Consider the following 22755-nt stretch of genomic DNA (forward strand, 5'->3'; position numbering starts at 1 on the left):
GTTAGTCTTTCATCGGATGTTGCTTAAGAATTGTTTTCCTGACGCATTCAATAGTGGTGAACATTTCTAAATAGAGCCATGGCAATCTCTGCTTCCTTGTCATAACTACTGTTACTTCCAAGCACTTTAAATAACTGTTTTTAATGAAGTCCACTTCCTTAGGACTTAATATTGAAGGTTTGCATAGGACTAGTTTGCAAACTTTAGTGCTTTCTCTGAACACTGGATGCTTTCTGAACACTCTTCTATGCTAGTGGACAGACAACAGTAATCTGCATTGGGTAAATGACTGGCAGGAATTCATTCATTCATTCATCTCTCTCTCATACACACACAGTGACTGTGTTTTAACTCTCCAGATTTCTTTCTCTAAACTGTTTCTGAATTAACACAAATACTATTTCCTGTTTTCAGACCAATACTTCCACAATTATCTGTACAAAATAATTCATATTTGTTAATAAGCAATTCCTACAGTCCCAAGGGTACTTAAACTACAATAAATTACAGATGGGAAACTAAACTTGTCTGACATTAAAACATCTTCTGGATTTTTTTAAATGCACTAGAAATTTAAGCAGCATTTAAATGCCTGAAAGGTAAGGGAAACTAGAACACATCTGAACTCCAGATGGTTTGAAAGCAAGGTTGTGAATGTGCTGTGGTAATATACAGCAGCTAAGACCCCAGGGCAGTTGTTTTGCTGTTGAATTTTTCTTTTTTAATCAATGCAAGCTGCTCACAAGACTTTGAAGAGTATTCTAAATCTTAGAAGACATTTTTATTTTTACTTAACAAAGAAATTTCAAAACTCATTAATAGGAAACACCCAGGACAGGGAATGAGGAGTGAAGAAGCATCAGAGAGCTCCCCATTAACCTGTCCAGTCTTCAATGCAGAATTTAGCAACCTGGAAGCAGATTTAACCAAAATGCCTGGCAATGGTTCCCAGAAAGCAAAATAACAATTGGAAATAGTTGGAGAAATTACTTTCTCAGAGAAAAAAGGGAAGTTGCCCCAAAGAGAACTATTAAGAAGTCACTTATCAAAATGAAAGCAAACGTTACTTTCTCCTACAACTTTGAATATATTTTGGTAAATAAGCTGCTATTTGTCTCAAAAAGTGAAGACCCTCTTAATGCAGAAATTACTGGGAAATTCCTCTGACTTGTGTATACAAAAAGCTCCATTTAGTTGACTGAACTCAGACATTTTCTGTGTCTCCTGACAGACATAGTCATAGGAGTAAAGTAATTCCAAGGTAAAAGGGCACGGCAAAAGAGGCAACTGGAAACATGAAATGGCTACCAACCAAAGGCAAACCAAAAAGTTTAACATTTCTTCAACTGAAGATAAATAAAAGCGAAGAGGCAGTAACAGAGAGATCTACAAAATCACACATGATGTTAGCCAAATCACATTCACCATCCTCAAAAGAACACAGTACACTTACTTAATATATCAGGCAGTATATTTAGAAAAAAGAACAGCACATCTCAGACTCAGAGTTGGTGGTCAGATGAATACCTAGGAAGAAGTTTCCTACATGTCTGTCTTGCTATTCATTGTCTTAGGTATTTGCCTTCAATCACTGCTGGAGATGAGATACTTGGCTAGACACTGTTTTATCTGATCTGCTGTTAATTGCTCTGATGTGACAAAAAGAAAAGGACTTAATTACATGCTGTGTTGAAATTGTGGAACTCTTGGTTTGCGTGTCCCAAGAACATGAAAATGACACAGAACAAAGCCCCACTTTTGCTACGAGGCCTGTTTCTACAAGAGGAGGAGTTGAGAATGAAGAACATTAAGTTTGAAAGACTGAGCCTGAGAAACCTGCTATAAGTATTCTGGATCAAGGAAGGAGAATTACTCGAAATCTTTGAAGGTAAAGGACATTCTACTTGCTAGCAGAATAATGACACCATAATTATGTGGGCTTGCTGCTGTATAAAGCATTCATTAATGGAAATCTGCAATAAATGCAGCTAAAAACCTCAAATGCCTGCAGTATGACAGTATTTTAGGTTACAATATAAATATATTATGCACACTAAAACAAAACATCTCTTCAGAATGTAAGGTAGGACTGCTTCTATAAGCAATCTACCATAGAAGCAGACTCTTGCACATAACAACAAGGTCACATTATGGAAAAAAGCTTTCATATTAACTAATAAGGGATATATACTGAAAGAGAGGAAAATGAGACTAAAGAGACTGCTCTTTGGATTTGATGTGTGAAACCAAGTAGTTTGAATGAGAGAATGTGTGACACTGCATAAAAGAGATTTCCTCATGTTCGGGCAATAAGTGCATACATTTTAAGTGCAGTGATCAAGGTGTACCCACAAACCAGGTATTTCCTTTTTACTAAAAAGGTTGCCTGCATGTACAGTTTGAATTATATACTTCAGAGAAACATAGTAGTTGTTTTGGCAAATTGAATGTTTAACTCTATGCTTGCATCTTTTCCTGTAGCTCAAAAGACTGTTTTTTAATGACTTCAGATCCTAGACATTGTCAGACAAGACTGAAATTAAAAAGCTCGTAACGCCTGAGTTTTAATCCTACAGCTGGATAACAATACTAATAAATTCATTGGAGAAAAAGGGTCAAAAATTTCATATGGAACAGACAACAGTCTCCTCAAAGGAGATTTTCAGATCACACCAATTTCACAGAATCACAGAATAGTTGAGGTTGGAAGGGGTGTCTGCAGATTGTTTAGTACAGCCCCTGCACTCAAAGCATCTCAGAACCATGTCCAGTTGGATTTTGAGTACCTCCAGTGATACTCTCCAGACTCCACAACCTCTTCTGTAAAATTTTTTCTTAAGTTTACATGGAATTTCAATCTTCTTCATCTGCATTACTTAGCACTGTCCTACTATGGCAAATCACAACCTTGGCTAGATCATTATCTCCACTACTACAATCTATTTCTCAGTTCTCTGGCTCACAGTGCTTTCCAGCATGTATCAAAACAAGCAAGCAACAGTTGTTGATTATATTAAATATATATATTTAAGAATATACAAGACCCCACATGGACTTGTGTGTAGAATACCAGTAGAGCAGTGCAAAGGCTGCAGATTACGTAAAACAAGCATGCAACAAAGTTTCATCAGACCAAACTTAGTAGCAATGAAATCAAAAATAAATTAAAAAAAGACAGTGCCACACAAGTAAGACTTCACTAGTATGCTTTGACACAAGCACATTACTTCCCAGCAGTAAGCTAACCCAAGGACTAAAGCGCAAAATTTTGTCGATATAGATTTTTGGCACTGTCAGAGTGTGTCTAGGGAAAACAACTTTACCTTAGAAACCATTTTTCATTTGATCAGATACAAACAACAATTTATTAACTTTTAAGAAAAAGTTCAAATTCAAGATAATGGCTATCCACTTTTACTTCTAATACTAATGGTGATGGGTTTTGAAAAAAACCCACACATTTTTAAGAAGAAAAAGATACACACTAAAGCTACGCTAGAACTAACCATGGGATACACCACACAAAAATGATCCATAGTATACTACTTATCTGAATCAGCAAGAGAATAAAACTCAAAAAAAAGGTGGCATCATAAAGAAATGCCAAAACTAACCCAAGAAGATTAAAAGGTAGTTGCCTTGGGAAATAAACTACCCTTGAAACTGCTAGATATGTTTTGTTTTTTTATAGTGTTTCAGGGATGAATTTGAATCGCCATATTGCTAACTCTTTCCTTTGTATGATAAAGCAGAATAGAGGTCTAGAAACAGCACATTACTTTTGAAATGTGCAGTCTCAGATTTGCCACCCAGTTCATGTTTTCTTTGTATCCAAGGAATAATATGAGATATTGACTCTACCATATACCCCAGTACAGAACAAAAAAAACAACAACCCAACTTTGAGAATTTAGAACAAAAGTTCTCATGCATACAGTGCAAACTTCTGCTTGGAGAAGCATATTTTTTCCCTAGTTCCCTTCAGGAAATATATAGACACACAGCATGTGAAGCATCCCCATTCACATTGTCCAACTCCTTCTATATTTTCAACAATATAAACTAAATTACGCAGTGCACTGGGTAACTATTGCAATTAGTTTCTATTCATTATAGAAACAAGAGAGGTATAAACTCAGCCATACTTTTCTCCAGTGTATACCCGCGGTCTTCTACTCAGCGCATAATTCTTAGTATTTGAACCTTTTCGAAGTGGATCGTCTAGGGGTGATTGGTGAGGAGGATCTTCCAGTGGATTCCAATAACTCTGTTCACACATGCCTCGTAACAAAATTTCAGCAAGTTGTCTTGCTATCGTCTGTAAAAGTGAAAGATAGAACAGACTATTAGTTGGAAGGGACCTACAACTATCATCTAGTCCAATTGCCTGACCAATTCAGGGCTGACCAGGTTAAAGCATGTTATTAAGGGCATTGTCCAAATGCTTCTTAGACACTGACAGACTTGAGGCATCAACCACCTCTCTAGGAAGCCCATTCCAGTGTTTGATCACCCCCTCGGTAAAGATAAATATTTTCCTTAGAAATGCTGAATATAAACTCTTCAAAAACACCTGGATTATTTCTAATGAAGACAAGTCATGTAGAATATATTTTCTGTTATTTTAAAACATCCAAAAAACCAGGCATACTGCTATTTGAAAGGTACAAGTACCCAGTTCAATTCTCTAAACGCAAAGAAAGAAAAAATGGCAATAACAAACAGTTTTTCAACTTTATCAGTTAAATCCAGATACTTCTGAAGTAACAACACCACCAACTGTTGCTTCTAAGAGTGGAGCACATTCAGATATGTTTTCAGATATTTTGTGCTCAATAACCTCTAATGCCTCTCCACACCTGAAGCAGATGTTTCTGCGGGAGAGACCACAATGGAGCAGGTATTTCCCTGCAGTCCGTGGAGAGGGCCACAGTGGAGCACATGTCCATACTACAGTCTGCTCAGAGGATGATGGTGGAGAAGGTTGATATTTCCTGAAGGAACTGCAGCCCATGGGAGGGACCCCACGCTGGAGTAGAGGAAAAGTATGAGGAGTAAGGAGCAGCAGAGAGGAACTGTTATGGACTCCCCACAACCCTCCACCCCTATGCACCAGTCTGTGAGTGGGAGGGAGGGAGAGGAGGTAGAAGAATCAGGAATGTAGGATTGAAGTTGAACTTGGGGAAAGGAGGTGGGTGGGAAGGTGTTTTAGTTTCTGTCTCTGTTTCTCACCATCCCACTCTCTTTTAACTGACAACAAATTAAGTTAATTTCCCCCAAGCGGAGTCTGTTTTGCCTGTGACAGTCACTAGTAAGCAAACTCCCTATCCTTACCTTGACCCACAAGTTCTTCTATCTTATTTTCTCCCCATCGTGTTAAGGAAGGGGAGTGAGAGAGCAGCTGGGTGCACATCTGGCAGCCAGCCAAGGTCAACCAACCACAGACAGTTAATAGTCCAAACCCCAACTGACTGGTGCTTATGACAACTTGTACTTGAAGGTGCTGGTGTTTGCTACTGTCAGTAAGGCTCAGCAAGAGTGAAATGAGGTTGTAGATCAGCATGAAAAAGTTTATTTTGGCCAACTATTCTTGGCACCATATATTTAGGTAAATAATATTAATTTAAAGTTTTTAAATCATCCTGTAATCCATAACTATCAGGTTACCATCCTCTGTAATGTTTAATACATCTATAGTCGTGCAGCTTGTATGCATATCACAATGATGAAAACACAGAGATTAGTACCATGGCAGTAGAAAGAAGGCAAGGTCTACATTTGCATGAGAATTGGCAGTATGTCCCAGCAACATTTCCCAGCAACAGATGTGTAATGTTTTAATTCCCACAGACAGCACGGATGTGAGTCTTTCACCTTAATTCCTATAAGGTAGAAGCCATAAGAAGCCCTTCACCTTTTAGTCTATTAAAGTTTGCAATATTATCGCTCTCCATTGAAAGTCTATTATTTAATAATTTTAATAGGCTTACTAGGAATCAGTTATTAAATTAATTAAGAAACCAATTACCTTCCTTATTACCACTTTGGAATTTTTAAAGGCCTTGTATTAGGTAACTAACCTAGGACATTTTGAAAATCACTACATTGGAGTAAAAGATATAAGCCTTGGCCCTTTATTACATAAAAGATGCCAAAAAGATACATCACTTTATGGTAAAGGTTTCTTTTCTGACAATATAAATAACAAATCTTCATGACTTTGCTTTTACTGTTTTCCTTTAAGAGACTTTATCACAAAAACAGAAAAATGATGACTTGATAACTTCCAACTTAATAGAACACACATGAAGATGCTGCACTCTGTCCTCACTCCCATTACATTACCAAAAGATGAGACAACACTCTTGTAAATGATAAGTCATCAATAGGGCAATTATGATTAAGGTTGAAAGTATGGTCAGTCAGAGACCAATCAGGTTTTAACCATAACCACAAATAGGAAAAAGAAATAGGGGAGAGACTGGGTATCAAACATTCCTTTTTATTTTAATCATTCACTTAAGCCAGGAATTGTAACCTTATAAAGTGGTGGTTAACAATAGATCCTGATCAATATGCTGTGTATCTGATTATTGGTCTCTAACTCATCCACTATATTTATGCTTTATCTGCCTACTAAAATTAAGACGCTGCAATAGGAATGTGGTTTAATATAACTTACCATTCGTAGATTTTGTGTAGTTCTTGTTTCGACAGCTCTTAGTAACTCTCTAAATCTACCAACTCCTCTCGTCAAGTTCCTGTATATAAACATAGAATTTGACAGTATTCCAACTTGGATGTAGTAACACCTTAATATATTACTCGACAAAGTTATTAAAATCCATCCTATCTTTTCTTTTTTCTCCATATCATCATCAACTTTCTGCGAGATAGATTTTTTTTTTCATTCACCTGGGAACCCCACCACTGATTACTATAGCAACATTCCCTGCTAGTTATTGAAAAAAGAATCATGACCAGTAGATAGCTCAAGAGAAAGCAAGGAAAAGTGTAAGAATTGATGACCCCAAAAAGGCTAAAATCAAAACTGAAGTTGTTCTCGCTACTACAATGGTTTTAATTTTCAATTACATTAGGCTTCAAAGCATAAACTTGGGGGGGGGGGAACAACACAAAACATTCCATTTTAGCTGCCTCTTGGTACCTTAAAATAGGGAAGTAAAGAGTAAATCTTGTAATCTTCAATGAAAGTAAAAATTTTACTTGTAAAATTTTAAACTCCTTTTCAGAGAGGAAAAAGCACAACCACAAGCAAGGCCTCCTGTGTGGCCAGAAGAGGACTGGGGAGTCAGTGTTCTGTTCTTGACTCCAGCTGGCTTTTGGTGTGGCTTCTGCAACTCAAATTTCTTTGTCTATGCTTCTACTTCTGCTGCCCAAACAGCTTTTGCAAAGAGATTCAAGACCCTCAGAGAGGGTTCACACTAGCCATTTTAGCAGATCGGTCTTATTTTGAACGGTCTTACAGCTTTATCTTTTTCTGATCACTGTATCAGTTATCTCAGCTATCTGTTTTTTTATTGCACTTAGAAGTTGAGATTATTTTATTTTATATTAATATAGTTTGTCTTTGAACTGGTGAAGGGCTGGGTGGGCTTTTTGCTTAGCTGAACAACTGAATTCTGCAACATCAACACATAACAAAGGACAGTCATTTCACTATTTGAAGTTTAGTTGCAAAACAAAATTATTTGATCAAATGCGTGTTTTGTCTCAAGTCATTGCTGTTATGTCACATGGCTGTATTATCTTAAGTTGTGATTTTATGTGCAAGTTGCATAACATTTACCTAACACAGACTCAAAAGAGAAAAGAAATATTACATATTGTGTAAGCTTTTCATAAGGACAAGCACTATTGCACTGCACTATAAAGCTGATGTTGAAATTGCCTTCCTTACTCCGATGTCTTTATTTACAAATATATTTAAAACAGTGATCTTCTCAATTTTAACTCTGTACAAATTCAAAAAAAGCCAAAAGCCAGGATTTTTACACAGATGCTTTCTTTAAATTTAGTTGCAGAATACCTGAAACCACAGTGTTTGATGCAAGAAATCTTGCTATAGAACTGTAGAACTTACCAGTTTACCTAGAGACCTATTCATTTATTTTACTCTTCAGATTACATGACAGAGGTCATCTCTGTTCTGTTTTATTTAAAAAAGGATTATCAGCATATTTCAGAAACTTTAGTCTCCAGCAGAGACAGACATCTTTCACTAGCATAATTTCACTGTCTAAAATACTTTTATATAAAAGATCATTTAAAAAGAACTACCATTTCCAAATAACAAAACCTGTATGAACAGGTTGAAAGTTATGTCAAAGCAAGACACCAGCTGGTTAAAAAGAAAGAATTTTCTTTAATATGTACTAACTAGTCACTCTGTGCTCAAGCTCTGCTTTGACCACAGAGTGACTAGTTAGTACATATTAAAGAAAATTAATCTTGTGTATACATCTAACATGGAAAAAAATGTCATGAAAGATTATATTTATTTATATATTTCACACAGACAGGCCTCTTAATAGCTAATGAATATTACACCAACTTCATACACTAATGAAATAAGTACCAAAAGTCAGTAGGCCAAATTTTAAGAAAACCTCTGAACTTAATGGAAGCTGGCTGCCTTCAGCACCTTTGGAAAGCCAAAATACATACCATTCAGTAATACCACTTGCCACACATTTTAGAGAGCCAAAACCAGACCACTGGAATCCCAACTTTAAGTCCTCTGCTCCAAGTGCCTATTTCCCATGAATGGAGCTTTCTCTCAAGGACTGTATTGCAAAGTCACAGGTGTGTCCTCATAACAAGATTTAAAAAAACAGACTTGCCAAAAAACTGAACTGTTCCCTGCAAAATTGTCAAAAAAGAGCAAGAACTTGTCAGCTTGAAATACTAATTTCCTAGTACAGATGAAACATATACCATGTAGTAGAACTTCAAATCACAGTAATTCAAATTTTTATGAAATTTCAGGAATTAGCATTTTTTTTCATATGAAGTTTACATCTTTTAATGTGTAACAAGAACAAAAAAACCCCGCAACTTTTAAAAGAAAAAGAACTTCATGACAGGTTGTTATTAGTAACCTATTGTATTTTTATAAGCATCTGCAAGAGACTGAAACTTGTGACTGAAGTTCTATTGTATCATGGAAAAAGCAGTAAGATTGTACAAGAAAACAACCCAAAAACTTAAATACTGAATTAGTTTTTGCTTCGTAAAGCATTTAACACTGATCCACTGCACAAGTGAACACAAACACAATACAGATTTGTCAAGCATCTTCCACATGAAGTATACTAAACAAAAAATACACTTCCGAACTACAATCTAAATCACCCAAAAATTAAGTTAAATGCTTTGAGACACAAGTAATGAAGCAAAATATACCATGAACAATATGGCAGATCGCCTCACTGCACTGCTTTTAGCCAAGTACATTTCCTGTATTTGTTAACAGTTTGTGACATTGGGGAGAAGAGGGTGGCAGCTATTCTGGCACATACTTTTCCTGCCTTGCCTAGGAAGCACACTAATTTTACCTGCTTTTCACTACGACGTGCCTTCACGTTAGCAGTTCCGCCCGTGCTGATGGAACGCCAGAGCAAAAGGGCAGGTTAACTTAGAAAACAATGTCCACAGTGTCTGTAAACGACTTTGAGATCCTTTCCGTTCTCAAGACAAGGAATTTTAAGGTACATCAACATGAACTCAGAGCTGACATATTTTCAGTAATTTCAGATGAGACAATGACAGCCCACCAATAGACACTGCCAGTTTCATGTGTGTGTTTATATGACTGCCTCCTATCAGAACATGCTCAAGTCAAGCCCCTTGAATTGCATCTTCCTAGTTTTTAAAGACTAATTAAGATGAGTGCTGCTTTAAATCTTCAAGAAAAAAACAAAAACTACTTGGACTCTTTAAATAGCACTATACCAGTTAAAGACTGAGACCCAGGATTTAAAGGCACAATCTGCTACTGAAAGTCTATACAGATTGACGCCTTCGGGCTAATTTGCATCCTTTTGTCTACATATTTGCACCCTAAACCCCAACAATTTCTGTTAGAATCTAGGCAATTATTCTGATGCAAGATCAATTTTTACACTCCTTTGAAAACTTCAGGCAGCATTTCTGTTTAGAATAATGAAAATATTTTAACTGTATCTATGCAAAGGTATTCATTCCTAAACAGCGAGAGATCGATAACTGCAGATATGATACAAGGAAAGTACCAGAAGAAAATGAAGGGGCAGCAAGGACAGACTTTCAATGCAGGATCAGAAGACCTGAATATAAGCATGTAGACCAGCAGTAGCAAACTTTTGGTGCAAACATACTTGTCACCATCACCACCAAGTCGTCTCTTAATTTTAAAAAAGGATGTTTGGCATCAGACAACGCAGTCCTTTGGCATTAGTGGTCCAGATAAACCTCACACCCCAGAAAAATACTTCTTATCTTTGTGTTTTTAAACATACACACAAAGTAGGAAAGAATGAAAGAAACCGCTCAATGAGACACAGTCTATATTTGAAAGGTGTTAGGATAAAAAAACCAAACGCTATTCCTTATAACAAAGGGAGTGAGAGCTAATCACAATATTCTCAAAACAGGCTACAAAGGAAATGTTTTAAATTTAACCTCAGAAAGGTTGATAACATTAATTTAGTTTGTATTTACAGCATATTTTGATAATATCTTCACCATTAGTGTGAAAAAAGCTTTGTTTGTCAGGCATTTCCCTTTACTTGTCCATTAAAAACCCCAAATATTTAGTCTAACACTGCCTTTTATAGATTAAACACGGAATTAGAATAAATTTTTTGTTAGTGAGCTCAGACTAAACCTCACTTGCTCTACAATTTGGTGGCTAAATTGTCAGTACTTCTCCCGTTTAAGAGAGATATCCAGAGCCATGCCAGTGAACAGGCTAATTTACTTATACTAGTCTATTACCTCATTGTTGAGGCTTATGATATCTCATTTTAAATATATTCATATTTTAAAAGGAGAACCAAGAACAATGAGATCTAGATTGTTTGATCAAAGTGATGAAACAGAAATTGATTTTGGAATTGAGCCCTCTTCCCAAATGCGTGTTCTCTCTCCTCTCTCTATTTATATACAGAAAAAAATTGCAATGTGTAAACTCAATGGTACAGTGTAAGTTTTAAAGTTTGGGTTTGTCTCACAAGAATTCAAATAGCAAAGAAAGGTATTCGTTTTAAAGGGAAGGAGTAAGGGCAGGCGCAACTCTTGATATGTATGCCAATCAGAACAGCGGTGTTTCAGTAACTTTGGTATGACTGATGTTTACAAAAAACCCCTCCAATTATTTAAATCCATACACTCTAGCTAATAACTTTAGACCAATTAAGAGTAATTTACACAGTATTAGGGCTAGAAATTATTTTACATTGAATCAAGTTACTATTTAAGCAAAAAATCAAGAAATGTGACAAATCAAGAGATGAACTCTTTAGCAGTAAGAGAACATCATCCTAATAGAGAGACGTGCCATTTACCATAGTAGAGCAATTGCATTATATAACCCTACAAAAATGAATTTTAAAAAAAATAAATTAAGGAGGACTGAAATTCTATGACTTTCTGCAATAACTTTATTATAGGTCTGACCAAGTGTACAGTGCTAAGTCTTCTGCAAAACTGATGATGCTTCAGATGGTTGTGACTGTCACAATGTCTTTGTCTGTTTTGCCTCAGGTTTAAGGAAGTGGGGGGAAGCATAATTTTATCCACAATTAGAAAAATTATGGATCTAATGCAATCCAAGTCACCTCAAGCAAACATCCTGTTAAGGTTTAGGTATCTATGTCCAAGAGGCAACACAGTCACAACTTCAGACAGTTCTGTTTTCCCTCTCAGGTTTTCTTCTCCTCCTTTCATTCTTATACTTTGAATATTCTCACAATACTGCATAATTTCCACAAAACATTGATTATCACTGGGTATTACTCTCTGAATTACATGTAGAAAATCCTTTATTTGCTGCCAGAACCTAAACTACTCTTTTTTTTTTTTTTTTTTAAGCACACAAAAAAAAAAAAAAAGAAAAAAATCATCATGATGCACTTCTGGTTTTACCCACTGTTAACTCATGCAGAAAGAAAAATCCCAGGTATCTCAAATACACTACAGAAGATCAAGTTAGTTTGATGCTTGAAGGTTCCTGATTGATGTTTGGGCTTTATAAATGAAACATCATCAGTGGGCCATTACAGCTACACAAGCCTAAGTGTTTGAAATAGCCCAATCAAGCAGCAATTCTTGCTCTCATGCATGCAAAATGAAAACACTTACTGCCTAAACTGTAGTTGCACTGGTAGCTAAGTCTACCTAATGGTTCGCTACCAAAAGAGGAAGGTCTCATTCTCCCCATTTTCTTCTCTTGGTGTTTGTTCCCTTTTTCCACCATTCTTCCTTCTTCATATCTTCCTACTCTCACTTGCATGGTCCTATCTCTTATCTCACCATTATCACACCTTCAGGTGAACCAATCTGTCTTCCTAAAATGACAGAAAGCTATCATTTTTTTGCCGTTTGTTTCCTGCTGTTTTGGAGAAAGAAATGACTCCACGGAAGAGCCAAACAAGTACCTGAACCAGCAAAAAGCAAACAAGAAAAATGCATGCCAGGAGAGTAGGGATGGGGAAGATGAGAGGAGGTAATTCCACTTCAGTGTCAGGACGCTACATGTTTTTTTTACTACTTCTCTTGACACCACTACCTCAGAACATTCTTCATGTAAATGTATATATGTGTATATGCTAAGTACCAGATTCAACTATTAAGGCACAAAGGCCAGGTTCACAGAAGAACTTCTCCAGTTACTGGAGACAGTGTGCATTAGGAGTCTTGCCCTTTACCTCCTATTATGTTGCAAGTTTCCCCTTTCAAGCAGAGGTCTAGTCAGAGGAAGAAATGGAGGTAGATTAAGAAGGTGCCAAAGAAAATCATAAACAAAAAAAACCCATTCTTGAATTCACAAGAAAAAAAAGAAGTCAGTTAACAGAAGGAATAAAGTAAATAGAATTTCCACTGGTAAATATTTAAAATTGTATTACACATCAGCCAGTTTGTATGTTTATAAACTTTATAGAGTTATTTTATTTATATTTAAGAGAAAATATAAAAACTCCTACAAAACCAGAAGGAAGAATGTGCAGCACCAACAGTGATTTTGTTTAGAATACCAAACTGAAGACCTGAGAGGTCACTTAGTTTAAGATCAAGCATGATAAAAGCATGGAGAACTTCAGCAGTGACCAACATGGGCATAGTTTTACAACCTGTCTTAAAGATTCAAAGGTCAAAACAGCAGCAGAAACCATAAAGGAAGTATACTGTGATAAGATGCAAGATTTTAAGCGGCAACAAAACAGCTGGGATGCATCAACTAAAGTGTAACATTTGACAGAACCCAAATCTGAAGCGACAGATCAAATACTTTATCAGAGACAGTGCTGAGCAAGGACAAACAAGGCCAAACCCTGAGCACTGCATGTGGCTCAGCCCTCCCAGTGTTGACACCGAAGAAGAGAAAGGGTGAGAGGAATAGAGCCTCCCTTGCAATGAAAGCAAACTAGGGGCAACACCTATGAAGAATTAAGCCAAGCTGTGAAGGTGGGACTCATTGACACTGTATGCCTGCCTAACATGAAAGCCAAAGAATAATATATTGGACAATACTGTGAAAACAGTAATACCTTAAGTGTGAAAAATGACAGGGAAAATGAACCAGAGGAGGGAGAAGAAAAAAAATGAAAAGAAAAACAAAACAAAACAAGAGGTTATCAAACCTCTGTTGATTTTCTAACCCTCTTGGTAACTCCTGGAGGTGTTTAATTTTGAAGCCACTGCTTCTGGTTAGTGAGAGATGTTAAAATGGGAAGAACATGCAGAGTTTTCCACTACTTTAAGTTTTTTATATGCCATTTATTCATCAGTATAGTTAATAAGAGTTTTGGTTTTTATTGACAATTCTTGTATTTGCTATCAGGCTGTTATACTAAAACAAAGTAGAATGGAGGACAAGATTTTATTTCCTCTTTTGCACACAATAGCAATTCTGAAAATGCTTACTAAGCTGTCTCTTATTTTTATACTCTTCAAATTAATCACAAACCAGTGTTTGATGTAATTGAATACATTAACTCAGGGAAAGGCAGGGAAGGAGAGCCAAAACTCCCCAAATTCATACTATATACAAAACACAAAATGTGAGTTGCAGCTACAAACAGGGACAACAATTTCTGGGAAGAAAAACCTGTGCAAATACTTAAAAACATACAAGTAGAATATTTATTAGCAATCACCCTTCTTTATATCCCACCTCTGTTCATTCATTGTGGGTAAGAATGCACGCAGCATTCCTAAGCATGAGGCTTACACCAACACTGCTTGCAGGAAGAACATAAGGCCACCTCTATAAAACATCCTGCCAATAGTCTTATAAAAAAAAAAAATAAATGAAGTAATCTCATTTACTTCACTGCTGTGTTGCTTACCAGACATGTGTCTGTCTGAATGTAAACTCTGAGGAGCTACTCGTTTCCAAAGAAACTCTGTTTTAAAATACCCACGCTGCAGTAACATGGGGATTCGGTAAACAAAAAGGCATTGAAATTTTGTCAACGTTATTTATACATACACACTATGCTTATGCACAGGAAAGGAATAAACTGCAAAAGGCACTACCATACACCAGGAGAAGGAAGTGTTACTTTCACCTTCTATGCTTGAGGTACAATGTATCACATGGGAGTTCAGAAAAAGGTCACTTGGGACAGTCGCCAGCATCGGAAGGGGAATCTGGGAGGCAGAAACACTCAGATCTCCAGGTGTACCAAACCCAAACAAAACTATTTCAGTACAAACGCCAAAATGCCTGCAGGTCAACAACAACAACAAATTTACAAGCACTCCTCAGTAAACCAGCTGTATAATACATTATCCTGGCAGTTACATATTTTAAAAGGAAAGGATGTAGAAATCAGGAGGTGGGAAGGGGAATTTTCCAGTGTTCACCTGTATACATAAGTGTAAATCTTGCCTGCCTTTCAAACTTCTACTGGTGGGTAGCATTTCTGTAACATGTATTATGTCTCCAAGGTATTCACAGCAGTGAATACTTGCCATGGTCAGTTTAATACTGCTTTTTATCCTAAAAAATTAGAAACAACTTTGTAAATTGTCTGCCCGATGACAACAAAATAATATGAGTAATGGCTACTTTGAAAGAATTGATGAGTTTTCAAATGCCTTTAATCTCAATAACAAATGAAAATAGACACACACTGCCTCAAACACCTGCACAGTATTCAGCATTTCTTAGCACTGAACCAGTCTTCTGTTCATCGATTTTTTAATATAAGCACACTGGTACAATTTGACTGCTAGTGCGTACAGCTTAAGAGGATACTGTTGAAGAGTCAAATAATGTAATTAGGTAACTCTTTGCAAAAATAACTTATGAATAGTTATTACTATTTAAAATAAAGATGGATCATCCTTTAGTACCATTTTCTTGTCGGGTTTTTTTTTTTTAAAAGCTCTGTACTTAGTCACCTAGTTCTTCCAAGAGTCAGTTTATCACCACTGTGACCAAAATACATGCACTGTTTCCTTGGCAAACTTGTCTTAATGCTTAATAAATCACTTTCTACTACTATCACAAAGAAATCTGGCACCAATTAGTCCTCATACCTGCTAATTTCCTCTTTTTGAAGTTAACAGGGTCAATTAACATTTTTGCAGTTAAAACTGGCAGTTTCCATAATTTTCAATCCATTCAAAAACACGATTTTAATATGAAAAAAGAACCGATCTAATTAGTAACCAGTAATTCAAAATACTGAAAAGCTCCATGATAAACTGTTACTAAAGCTTTAATAGAAATGGCCAAATGCTGCATTCATAGAACAAAATCTTTCTCTTGGTGAAAGTAACTACCATCCAGGCCCAGCAACTAACTGTTCTTTAAAGAAAAATTAGTATTAACAGAAACTCGAAAGACTTAGTTATACGTTATTGCAGCTCACATTCAGGTGACATATTTCATGAAGATTGTTCACCAAACATGTAAGCCCCAAACTGCATCAGAATTTGAAGTTCCAGGCGACATGCAGAACAAGTGGCCAAGGCCCTGACCAAGCTGCTCTACGCTGGCCATGTTTTGAGCAGGGGTTTGGCCCAGATGGCCCCTCAGCGTCCCTTTCAACCTATATTCCTATCAATCCATATCATACAATTTGCAAGGGAAGGGATAAAAAGAGGAAAAAAAAAAAAAAGAAGAAAAAAAAGAAAAACTTCTGGCATAGCAATGCCATGTGGTACCTGGCATGTGAAGCAGCATTTTTCAGAACAGTATCAAAACCAGAGAAGGAAATAAAAACAAGAGCATTAAATATAGCAGCTAGGCAAGCATTATGAGGGGAGTAGGGGAAATGCACTAAATATTCCCTCCCCAATTTAAGGCTCCAATAGCATTTTGTTTGCTGCTCATTACAACACAACATAAAACCAAAACCTTGAATTTGATGCAAAAGCAAGGAACAGCCACAGTCAGCAAGATGGGCTAAAAACCACTAACTGTCTTTTTGGAAAAAGGGAGCTAGAGTCAGATTTCCAACTGCAAATTACCAAAATTCAGTATCAGCTCAGATACTAACATTACTCTTCCAGCACGCTTTTATAACTAATTATTACAAAGGTTATTTGAGTTGATTTTGAATAAAGGTGATTCCTTCATGTTTATATCCACCTTAGTCCTCCATGTAAAACTGCCCAATTTTCTATCTATAACTTCACAGTGGAATCTTATTTTAAATCTTATTTATATAATCGTATTATATAATCTTATTTTAAACTCCTGAAGACACGATTCTGAGCAATAAACACAACACATGGACTGAAAGAGAAAGCATTGTTGACGGATGATTTTTTCTGAATATCTGAGGGAATAATAATTTCCCCTCACATTCAAATAGATTCTGTTTCTTTAATGAAAATTAACAGAACAAGAACAGTATCTTAAATAAGGATGAGGAAAACATCTGATACAACAGATATTAAAGTATCTTTTGAAAATGCATTTTTCTTAGCAGTCACAAAACAGTGATGTTTGTCTCTATCTTGAATACCTTCCGCCTTACTTTCTTAACCACACAAACATGAAAGCAGTCATGTCCAGGACAAAGCTGTTTTGAAAACTGCAAGAGAAGTAATTTCCAGTTTACTTTTCAATACAGCAGTGGTATCTCACATATAAAGAATGCGATACTTCCTAAGATTTCAAAGTTTTTGAATTTCATCTTACTTTCTATTCTTTATTTAATGACCAATTTGTTTTGAGACTGATTCAGGATATGCAACAAGATCTCAGCAGATTCAGAGAGTGATGGGTAGCTACCGCTGCATTCTAATACAGTGGACAACTGGTCATACAGTGGACAACTGGTCATACAGTGTCTTTATGTGCATTTATGTCAAGCATTTACATAAATCTTTCCCTTATGGATTTAATCACTGTAAAATCTCCATCTGTGAGCACTGTATAGGTATATATGTTCAAGAGAAGCATTTATGGATTGGCTTCCATCCACTCGCCCTCATTTACTAACACGAAAGCTATATTCCTATGCTATTCCTATACGTGTTATGGTGGAAAAACAGATAAAAGAAACAGTTTCTACATAGACAAGTCCTTTACATGAGTAACTCTAAGGAGCTGGGGTTTTTTGTTGTGTTTGTCATACATTTTGTAACCCAGTAAAAATCGATTATATGCTGAAAAGCTGGTTGGGTTTTTTTTGTTTTGGTATGGCTTTGGGGGGTGTTAATTTTCTCCTAAGAAACAACTTCATGGAGAAGACTCTGAAGGTCGTGCTTCACTGCAGTTGTGCCAGCACAGGTAATGGCATCATGAGGAGTACAGATCAGGTCCAGGTTCCTCAGGCTTTGATTCATCATGTGAACCATGATGAAGATTAGATCAAACTGCAGTCTGGATCCTGGACTCTGACAGAGCAGTATCCTTGGAGAGGGTGTGAAATACAGGAGAAGCCACAAAAGAGAGCTCTGAAAGCTCATTAAGTCTGGTTTTCACATGACAGCCACCTGATTTTAGACTCCAACAAGAAAGCTCTTTTGCTTTAAGAGCATACACTTACAGTATATTTCTGAACACCACTACCTCAAAAATAAAAACTATTTACAATTTAGGTTTGTCTTGTTTCTCTCATAACATGAATACAAAGCAAATACTAGGATAAAAGGATTACTGCGTACATAAACTGCTGTCCTTTCTCTCTCAGACATTTTACTTGAAAATAGCTATGCTAAAGCACTAATGTCCAAGTGCCTGCGCTCATAGCTTTTCTTGGAAAACATCAGGACTTTGAACTCCTTCAATGTGAAATTACAAAACACCTACTAGATTAAATGGAAGTTGTATAATCAGCCTGAAAGACATTTAAAGTTACATATTTCAGAATGTTTTTTTCTGAAGCACATAAACCCTACTTTAAATTTTAGAACAGCTTCCTGAACTACTTCGTTACTCATTTCCAAGCTGAAACATTCCTCTGCTCCCCAGTGGGAGCAGATGCCCAATGGATGTGTAGTTTGACTCTTTACTAAAATTCTGTACCCTTTGGAAGAAAATATTAATTTCAGATGCATGTGTCTTAATAGAGCACTAAAATAACATTCTTCTGTTCAGACTATTGGCACTTTTAGATAATTGCTTTTGCATGTATTTTCAAAATGGCAGCACTTCGCAGTTAGGCTGTTAGGTTTCAAACACTTCCTAGTTTTTCATACAAGATAATGCATACCTGAAAGATAGTCACTTAATTTCTTGGCTTGAAAGAAAATCTCTGTAAAATTAGTGAACAAAGGGGAAATGTAAAGTGGATCAACCAGTTTTCTGGGTAGGCAGCAATACTCCCTACATTACTGATAAAATTATGCTCTTCAGGCTAGTATAAAAGTTGTCTTATTTGCTTTTCCAGTTTATACTTGACACATACAGAAAAACTATGCTTCTACTTCTAGTGGAAGAATTGTAATTAAAAGCAGTGATAAGCCATCTGACCGCTAGATATACAACAAGAACAAAAACCCACTCCATTGCAAAAGGACTTCAGACAAATTAAATTCTCCAGCAGATTTTGAGAGATGTTTATTAGTAGTTACTGGACTGGAACTGAAGTCTAACAAAAACACCAAAAATCCATATCATTTTATCCATAGACATCTACTCAGATCTTTAAGCATGGTCTAACACATAAATTACTATAGCCACTATGCTGATAACAAGATAACATTTGAACTCGGACAAATGCCAGGTTATAGTCTGGTGAAAATAATTTTATTTCAGATTCAACCCTTCTGAGTGTCAGCCTCACAACCGACAGGCACACTTTTCCTCTTCTTCTTCTCCCCCGTCACTCACAAGCAGTTAAACTCTGGTGATTCCCTGCCTCCTCCACAGGATTGAAGCCCTTTTAACGTCTACAGCTTCAATTGCAAAAAAAGTTTATTTAAAAGAAAAGTTTCTAAACTGCCTATATTAAAGATATCTACATTTCATCTCCTTTAAAATCATCATCTTTAAAATTTTAGATTAAATTCAAATTTGAAGTACGTAGCAAAACTTAATGGAAAGATCTTGAATCTGATTTCTATAAACCTAGCATCAGGAGAGGTGACAAAATCAAAAACCAAGTGAAGCATCCTTAAAATAAATGTATTAAAATGCATGCTATAAATTTGTCATTATTAGAAAAATATATATTTAAAGTTCTAGTCAGTTCTGGTAAACCCAAGTTAAAAACTAAAAAAAAACCAGAAGGGACCCATAAAAGCAGTAACATAACTAGCCGCCTGGAACAATGACCACACTGGGAAATCTTGAAAGAACTGGAATTGGCTTTAAATTAAGAAAGGAAACTAAAGGATATAATGGCAGGAATATGTAAAATAATGACTGGCACAGAGATATTTTTCCTAATGCCTTGCTTCCTCTCATACCACAAAAAAAAGGTAGCACTGGCCAATGAAATGGGAAGAAATATAAAATTAAATATATAATGTGTAATTAGCTTGTAGACTGCAAGAGACCATTGTACTCAAGACTGCAAAAAACATTATATGCTTATGTAGGAGGTAACAAGAACACCAACAGCTTCACTGTGAAGTATTAAAGTGTACATGGAATACAATCAACCTTTCAAATTTCACACCAGACCAACTAAGATGGTCTAGGAAAAACAATCCTATGGACTGGATGTTCCTTAATAACCCACTGCATGACTTTTTTGTGGGGTTGGTTTTTGTTTTTTTAAGTAATCTTAATCTGCTATGTCTACTGCTGATTGCTTTTAGGCGCATGTCAGATTAAATGGACCATTTCCATTCCTAGCCTTCAATCAAAATTCTTCAAAATGCGGAATTTTTCGCTTATTCTTAATCACGATTGCCACTGGGATTCTTTCATCACGTGTATTTTATTTATCCTCTGTGCAGGCTTTAAAACAGAAATTTTATTCTTAGCTCCGGTAAATGAAAAAAATTAACGTTCAGAACATTCCATTCTTCCCACAATTAAATTATGAAAATGGAACTAAAATATAACTCTCGGATCATGTGTCATTGCAGCGCTACTTCATTACTTAAAGAATGAGATTTCAATAGTTTAGTGATCATTTCCATGCTGAAATCCCTGAACGGTCTGAAAACTTGGACAGCCTTTTGTCAACCTCCTATCATTACATTAAAATCTCGAACTCTTTACAGACACTGCACAATCTCCCTTCATCTCCTTTTTATGTATTTGAAAGAAACATTTTTGGTACAAAACAGTAGTCCTGTCAAGAGTTCCAACCATAATTTCATAGTGAAATAAGAAGTCCTCCAAACAAATTTTTAAACTATGTGATTTCAACAACAAATGTTAGAAATGTACTTAAAAACCATTGTGCCAAGTTTTGAAGCTCTTTAAAAATGGACAGTTGTGTTCCTTTTTTAATTTTCTGTAACATCTGAATTTATTTTTAGGCTTTTAAGGGAAGCCTTATTTAAAATAAATTATGAAGGATCTTCCATGCAGAATCTAAAAGGATCTATAGAGCAGGTACAATGGAGAGTGTATACTTGTATACATACTGCTGATCTTCATGTACATTTATCCTGCAGCACAATGTTAAAATAAGTGATAACTGAAGAGATTTGGAAAAAAAATTACAAAATCAAAATTATAAAAATGTTGTCAATCACTTTCTAACAGTGACTAGTAATAGAGTAAAAGAAATTTCAAATCGCTAAACTTTAAGGTATTTTAAGTTCTCATATTTAGGAAATAAAAATATAAAATGTATTCTGTTTAATATACTTTGATTAAATGATTTTACAATATGTAAATAAATACAATATGGGCAGCCTTACTATTTCAATCAAAATGTTACTACTTATTCATAAAAAGGCCTCATGATTACACAATCCACAGTTGCTAAAAATTATGATGCCCAGTTAGATCACAAATACAAAAGCTAAACAAAAAAGCAAACAAAAAAAAAGGAGAATAAAGTCTTACCCATTCCTGAAATATAAAACATGTGCTCTTTGAAGGCCTGTTTCCAAGAAAAAACCAAGTTCTTGTTCATGTGCAGTGGGCCCTGGCTTAGGGCTTCTGTTTTGTATATTTGCATTAATTACCTAGGAGAACAAAAGAAAAAGGAAAAAAACATGTATGTAGGAAAAAATAAAAATCAATTTTGTGGACTTCCACACAGAAGCTAATACATAATGTCGGAGAAGTTTTTTTTCATTTGTAAGCAGTGGCTAGTAGAGTATTTCTATCCTTATCTCCATTCCCACCTAAACATAAATCATTTTGGTCTTGGCTATGCCCTTAACGATAATTTCTTCACCAAGCAGAAATGCCACTAAGAAAAATTTTATGATACTTTTTCAGAAATTTTTGTGAAGAATGGTATACAAAAGAGAAGTGTATGAAAATGCATTATTTGCAACCTTACTCAGTAGCAGGAGGTGATGGTATTCAAAATCTAAAACCCTGTTAGGTCAGGAAAGACTGCTGCAGAAAGCAGCAAGAAGATCAAAAGTGGTCTCCAGAGTACTTTCCAAAAAACAACTTAGAAATAACTTCGTTTGTGTTACATCAACATCAACAATTTGTATTACATCAACATTGAGAGAGCAAAAATGCTCTCTCAAAATGAAAAGCAATTAGCTTTCACTTGGCTTCATATTCACCGTGCATAGTCTACCAGCCACTAAAAGACAGTAACAAAATAAACAAACAAAAAACCCAAAGCAAAAACAACTAAAAAAATCAACAGTGTATGTATTAAAAAACAGTGTGAATTACTTTTCTCTCCCCCATCACATTGAAGTTTTCTTTTACCCTTTTCTTTTCCTTGTGTGACCCTAACTGTATCTAATAACCCCTTCAAAGACAACGGCCAAATGACAGGCCTGAGGCTTGTAAGCAATAGGTCTGAAAAAGAGGGTCAGATTGATATGGCTAGCTTGCTTCATTCTAATAGTATTCACAAGACAAAGAATAGAACCCCAAGTGTATTGTCTTTTGTCGAGACATATCTCGAAGTCGAAATAAAATACAGTAGTGTGTAAGTCCTAGAAATAAAGGGTACACAGATTTTCTTT

The 22755-nt window shown here is 35.8% G+C and overlaps 1 protein-coding gene across 1 annotated transcript in view; it reads right to left on the reverse strand.

Moving 5' to 3' along the window:
* TTC7B (tetratricopeptide repeat domain 7B) overlaps positions 1-22755 on the reverse strand; it is a gene marked incomplete at its 3' end in the record, with an annotated part of 68233 nt that overhangs the window by 44088 nt on the left and 1390 nt on the right. The window contains exons 2-4 of the mRNA XM_010291288.1: positions 21659-21780; positions 6683-6761; positions 4146-4318 (exon numbers count right to left, since the gene is read on the reverse strand). Coding sequence (XP_010289590.1) covers positions 4146-4318; positions 6683-6761; positions 21659-21780 — 374 coding nt within the window. The remainder of the gene's footprint in view (positions 1-4145; positions 4319-6682; positions 6762-21658; positions 21781-22755) is intronic.

This window comes from Phaethon lepturus, unplaced genomic scaffold, assembly GCF_000687285.1.
Source record: "Phaethon lepturus isolate BGI_N335 unplaced genomic scaffold, ASM68728v1 scaffold15917, whole genome shotgun sequence".
Taxonomy (NCBI): domain Eukaryota; kingdom Metazoa; phylum Chordata; class Aves; order Phaethontiformes; family Phaethontidae; genus Phaethon; species Phaethon lepturus.